Source organism: Phyllostomus hastatus, unplaced genomic scaffold (assembly GCF_019186645.2).
Source record: "Phyllostomus hastatus isolate PE091 unplaced genomic scaffold, TTU_PhHast_1.1 phas_contig_148, whole genome shotgun sequence".
Lineage (NCBI taxonomy): Eukaryota > Metazoa > Chordata > Mammalia > Chiroptera > Phyllostomidae > Phyllostomus > Phyllostomus hastatus.
Window position 1 is genome coordinate 17,690,766 of NW_025333607.1, and position 6,735 is coordinate 17,697,500.

General features: G+C 41.4%; 1 protein-coding gene across 1 annotated transcript in view; it reads left to right on the forward strand.

Annotated features, from left to right (window-relative positions):
- USH2A (usherin) overlaps positions 1–6,735 on the forward strand; it is a 516,227-nt gene that overhangs the window by 279,938 nt on the left and 229,554 nt on the right. Inside the window, exon 36 of the mRNA XM_045859450.1 lies at positions 3,967–4,118. Coding sequence (XP_045715406.1) covers positions 3,967–4,118 — 152 coding nt within the window. The remainder of the gene's footprint in view (positions 1–3,966; positions 4,119–6,735) is intronic.

Consider the following 6,735-nt stretch of genomic DNA (forward strand, 5'->3'; position numbering starts at 1 on the left):
GAACCTGAATTTGTAGAACTCGATTAAATAACCTGAACCCCCCTTAACACATAACATAATGCTTTGTTTTCTTACCATTCTCTTACTGATTATTAGCTTAAAAGAATAAGCAAGGGGAAAAAGCACAAAAATAGGGTACAATGTCATTCAGTTTCTATTGATCTGTTGGGTATTTGTCTTCCGTCTCTCTCAATCCGCTCTGTACTCTTCCCTGCTGAGCCCTGGGTTCTAGGTGGACCTTCACGCACAACGTCAACAGGCCCCTCCTCTCTCTGCCTGGTTCGCTGTGGGTTCGTCCATGAGCAGTGGCAAGAGAGGAGAGGATGGGAGGCGAATGCAGCCTCAGCACTTCCTCCCTGCGGTTCCCTGTCTTCCTGGCTCTGGGCTGCAGGGCTGCAGTCCTAGCCAAAGGCTCCGGCTCCTATCCAGAGGGCTTCCCACACCCCAGCTCCTTCTCCAGGGTCCTGAATCCACCCCCTCCCTATCCGCTCCACACGTCAAGATGTGTACTGGCTCCCAGCCAGCCGGTCTCCCAGGAGTGCCAGCTATGACTAGCTGGGGATGCTTTATGATCACTTATTGCCCTCCCTTAACCCTTCCCTTCTCTTCATAAGTGGTCCCTTCACTAAATTGTCCTCCGCTGTCCATTTAAGTTGCCACGAGTTTCCTGCTGAGACTCTGATAGATTCCTAAATCTCATTTAATCCCTCTCGCCATGTAGAATCCGGGGAGGGGGGTGGCTAGACAAATATGAAATGCTTCCCTTCATTCTAAGAGTGTCAAAAGGGAGCAAACAGAATTCCCATCCTGTTACACTTTGTTTTGGTGCACTAGATATTTTGAAAGCAAATGCGAGCCGCATTCAGAAGGTCTCAATGCAGACTGCACCTGCCCAGTGTGCCTCATTCTACAGTTCTGGTCTACAGGTGATTTTTCAGCCCTTCCTACAAATGCTGTCAAATATTGCTTATCTACAGAACGTGTGTGTGTGTGTGTGTGTGTGTGTGTGTGTGTGTGTGTGTCTGTCTGTGATCTCACCTGCACTTAAGTTGGACTTCAGTGCCCTCTGCCTCTCAATTCAAATACATCCTAGGTACTAAAAAAGTCTCAGCAGTGGAATTAACTGTCACCAGCTTCCCATCATTTTATGCTCAGCTCATTGTCATTGACTCGTCTTACACTCAGGCCTTGTCTCAGTAACTCTCTGATATTTCTTCATCCCCGGTTCCAGATGTCATGGTTATCTGGTTTCTCAGCATAGCCTGCTAGGGGTTGACTTGGTAGCATGAGTTAGGTGGAGACAAAGAAGTAACTTTTGAAAGACTGTCACTGAGGGAGAATGAGGGGAAATGGAAGAGCTCAAAAAGTAGACCCAAGAAGCGACAAAGTGCAGCTGCTGAGTGATGGGAAGGGTGAGACCTGGGTGGGCGGCCTCTGTCTCCTCAGTCCCGGAGGGTGTTTCTGAATTGGAGAACGCAGTCCCTGATGCCCCTGACGCACGGGCTGAGTCATCGCACAGTGGCTCAGCGATATTCATTACAGTCCGGGGGAGAAGGCGGGTGTGCGGCGCTTGCTAAAAAGATTTCCTTCAAAAATCGTTCAGATTTTTAGAGTTTGCACTTAAGGGATGAGATTTAGTCATCACAAAAATGAACTTCTGTGAAACATCTCATTTCCCAATATGTCAGATAAATGAGATATTATGCACATAATCCTAGCATAAAAGAAACTCTCTGTTCCCCAGTTGTGCAAGAAAAGGGGAATATTGATCTGGGTGGTTTCTATTTCCACGTTGAAAAGTAGGTCAAGTAGATATTTCAGGTGTCTTACGATTTCTTTAGGAGCTTCTGCCACACATTATTTGCACACAGATTGTGTTTGTGTGTGTGTGTGTGTGTGTGTGTGGATTCAGGGATTGCTTAGTGGAGTACCTGGCTCATAACAAGTTCTTGTCCTTATTGTAACTTTGATTTTATCCACTTTTTTCTCTTACATTTTCAGTGAAATCCTTGGTGTTTTCCTGATGTATTTTTCAGTTTCTTCATTTTAATTCTTTTGTGTTTTTGTGTGTCTAATATTAAGTGGCATCAAATCAGATAGTTTCTGTAAGTGTTCTCAGAGTTATCATCCATGGCCACGCCAGAATAAAGGGGCTGAGATGCAGGCAGCCGCGCCCTGCGGAACTATCGGGGTATGTAATAGGAAAAGGAAGCTTCTCCCTCCCAGCTCTGGAAGTAAGGGAAATGGATCTGCTTGTTGAATTTGCTGCGGTCTGTTGTTTTAAAACCCACTCTTTGTCCAAAGCCTCTGTCTCTGAGTTATTCTTTAATATCATCTTTTTAGCAAGTTTCTTTTCATGCTTCGGGTGTCTTAAGTATCTCTTTTTCTGATAGCCTTAAATTTTTACACTATATAGATGTTCATATTTCACTATGCTGCATGTTCATTAATTTATTCATTCAATCAATATTTATTAAGCATCTACTATGTTTTAGGCATGGTGCTAAGCTCTAGTAATACATAAGTAAGGAAACGTCATGTCAGGCAATTAATGTGAAAAGTGAGTAAGTGTTGGAAGGGAGGTGTCCTATGTGTTATGTGACGAGCTCCTGACAGCCATCCTTGTGACAGAGGAGCATTTAAGATAATTTCTCAAGAATACACTAGGAAGCCATTGTGACATTAATTTTCCTTAGAAAGAGGTTCTAATTTAGCATGTAAGCAAAGTTCTGTTTCCCATGGTATAATGAATGTTTTGATTGAATGAGTCAAATGGTTATATGATTAGCCATTCAGTGTCTTTTATCTCTACTAGTTGATGTCATGATAATGTATATAACTTTCCTTCTCAAATACACTGTATTTGATCATTGAAACCATCCAATCAGTTTCTCTAGCCCGTTCATCAGTATCTCATAAATGTGAGTAATTTGCTCAAGGCTCCTGTGTTTACATAATTCAGTGCTGTAGTTAGGAACATGGTCTAGTTGCATGAGGAACCTAAGCTGCCAGGTCATAGTCTGTCTCCTCTGGAGCCCAATCACCTCAATTCAAATCCTGACCCCAAGAGTCACCAGCTGCGTGACCTTGAACAAGTTACCTAATCTGTCTGTGCCTGAGTTTTCTCGTCTGTAAAACGGTGACCATAATATGGCCTGGACCCCTGGCTGGTGTGGCTTAGTTGGTTGGAGTTCTGTCCCGTAGACCAAAAGGATGCGGGTTTAATTCTGGCCAGGGCACATGCCCGGGTTGCAGGTTTGATCCCCGGTTGGGGTGCGCACCCTGGTTGGGGTGCACACCCTGGTTGGGGTGTGTGCAAGAAGGCAACCAGCCAGTGTTTCTCTCTCACATCAGTGTTTCACTTTCACACCAATGCCTCCCTGTCTCTGTCTCCGTCTGTCTGTCTGTTTCTCTCTCGTCCCCTCCCCCCCCAAAAGCAATGAAAAATATAATGTCCCCAGGTGAGGATAAATTTTTCAATAGAACTGCCTGTATTATAGTAGTTCTGTGTGCAGAAGGTTAAAAAGCAGTTCATACACACCAGGTGCTTAAAACCATGCCTGCCACCTCCTGAGTAATATACAATGCATTAACAAATAAGGTCATTTGACTTCCAGAGAACATGTATTAAGGATATCATTTTAGAAAGCAATAAAAATTATAAATGTGCTTAATTTATTCATTTTTGAATTGGAACACACAGGACAGCAGTTAATGGGATGCGATGGAAAGAGTCCCACCCTGGGACTCTTGGGTTTTATTTCCGTCTCTGTACTAATTAGCTTAACAATTTGATAGTCAAGGGTTTAAAGCCTGTTTTTTCCTCTGGAAAGAGACAGGGTTTAGACTCAGGGAAATACCGCATCGCACGAAACTGGGAGTCCCATCAAGAAGTGCTTGCTTTCTCTAAGTCATTCTTGGCCATTGTCTATCAGTCACACTAAATGCCAATTATTGTCTTTCCAGGTGTTATCACTAGTTACGGGCTGTATCTGGATGGCGTGCTAATTCACAATTCCTCAGAACTCAGCTGCCACGTCCATGGGTTCGAGCCTTGGAGCTTACATTCCTTTCGCGTGCAAGCATGCACGGCCGAAGGCTGTGCGCTGGGCCCACTGGTGAGTTCACGTTTGTGGAGTCTGGGAGCTGGTTCATTGTCACGTGAGTGGTGAACCAGGAAGATGTGAGTTCTGGCGACCACTCTCCGAACAGCTAGCCTTGCAGGCAGGACAGGGGATTTTCTTCTTATAGAATTTCACCTAAGACTTAGGAAGAATTTATATTCAACATAAATTCCGAGACCGCGCATGCCTCTGGTGAGGGACAGAACCATCAACGTTTCACTGAAATTTCTAAACATATTGATAAATTGGCCAGCTTAACAGGCAGGCATACAATCTTGCATAACTTAGTGACATATTTAAAGTGCATTTTTTCTTCCTGATAATGGGTTCTACAACTAAGGATGTTTATGATGAAAAAGCAAAAATAAATAGTTGAAAGCCCCCATTGCCACAATAGAGCAACGCCGCTCCCCAATAGTTGGGCTAATCAATTAAAAGGTCGAGTTCACCTCATCTATTAGAATGAAATATTCTAATTTTTATTAGCGTAATATAGCTTCACGAGGACACTGCTTAAAATTATATTTATATCAGCTTTTGATAGCCACATTTTAGAAATCTATAATATATATCTATATTTCACCAGTAGCTGAAAGATTGACAAAAATTATGCTTTTTATTACCAGTCTAATTTCAAAAACGCAATTAGTAGCACGTAATTTTCAGAGACCGGCGTGACATTCTTTAGTTTCAAAACATCACATTTTAATGTTGTGCGTTTTTCTGGATTAATTAGATTTACCTTCTTTTAACGGAAATGCTCATTAGTTTTAGATCCTTTCTGGCAATCTCCCCTAATGCTCTATCATTTTAATGTACTCTGTCTTCATTGAAGAGTGTATTGTATAAATATTACTTTGAAAAAAAAACAGCTCTACCATTTAATTTGCGCTTCCTTATTTTCCATCACACCTCCCATTTTGTTTCAGAAATTGGTGGCTTTCCAAGCTGCTCTAACATCATCTACCCGGGGAACTGAGCTGGAGGCTTTATTGCCATTAAGTATTTTATAGCCCAGACCCTCGGATGGTTACTTACTCTTAAAAGCAGGAATGGCAATAGGCCAGCGTCTCTTCTCCATTCAGAGAAGGAAAAGAAACAAAAGAACACTTCGCGAGAGCTCGAAACTTAGGCTTTCTCAGAAATCTAACCTGCCAGCTGTGGTCCTGGCTGCCACGCTGGCTGCCGCCCCGTCTCCCGTTGTTTGCACGATGTTAAACAAGGGGGACCCGGTTATCGACCTGTGTCCTGCCTGGGCCTAGGCAATGTTAACCTTAAGCAACCAAGTGCCACAGCACCCTGATGGGGGCGGGGGGCGGGGACAGAATCGGAGTGTGAGCCCCACCCCGCCACAGCCCTGTCCCTGCCAGACTCAGTCCTCAAGTGGAGAGGTCTAGTCTTCTCCCCGGGGTACTCGGCTCGATCCTGCGCTCGGCCTGCAGAAGCTTGTCCCAAGTCAGTGATCCGTCTCTAATCACTGGAATTGAACAATAACGTCTTTATTTAGAACAAGTCAACTGTACGCTTGCCGGGAAGTTAGAACCCATGGTCTTCAATAGATTTCTAAAATATTCTGTACAGGTTACAGGACTTCTTATGCCCTCGAGAGATTGCCTGTGAGTATTCTAAGTAGCACAAGACATCTGCCACAATCGTGCAGGATGTTACAGGTTTCGGTCTTTTCGTTGAGGTTTTTTTTTTTTAATGTGTCTCATTGATTTAAGAAGTCTGTGAATCAATCTTAAAAGTCAGGCTTTCCCATGATTAAATTACAGCATGATATTCAACAAAATTCAGCCAAATTAGCGACTACATATACATTTCACAGGTATTCTTTTATCTGAAACCCAATGTTATAACATTTTATTGAAACAAAAATATATAATTTCTATTTTTAAATCTTTTTTCTGGCAGAAATCAAAGGATAAATTCTGTGAGAGTCAAATTTTGAGTTCTTCTAACAACATTTCTTAATAATAACTCTTGGTTTTTAGAAAACCTGCCTTTTTATTTTACATATGTTATATATTTAATATCATTTTACATGCATACAAGGCAATACTATTCGAAGTCTTTTCTGTGACAGATACATTCGGCAGGCATGAATGTGTTATGGTTTTGAGGATTCACCCTCCAAATTGACAAATTGCCCATATAATGAAAGAACAATAGTTTAAAAAGGACAAATTAGATGAAATACAATATTTTTTAAATAAAAATGCATACATAAATTCTACCTTGTTACCATTTTAATGTAATATTAGCACAATGTTTTTTTCCTTTAGCCTAAGTTTATTATTTGTTATTTGTAGTTCAGAAGGAATTGCTCTATACCCATTTGGAAAAAAAAAAGGATTTCTTTTTGTTTCTTATACATTAACACAATGTATTTTGCTTTTAAGGAATTCCAATGTAAAAAAACAGTTTACAATGTCTTCGATCCTAATTTTAAGATGTTAATATGCATTGTCAAATTACATCTAACAATTGGGACTTTATAAAAGTTTGAAATAATAATTTAAAAAATCCAGAAAATGCAACAGAGAATTTTTTGTATGTTTCTCTTACTTTCAATTATATTGTTATATTATATCAGAGAAAACCCCTTTGC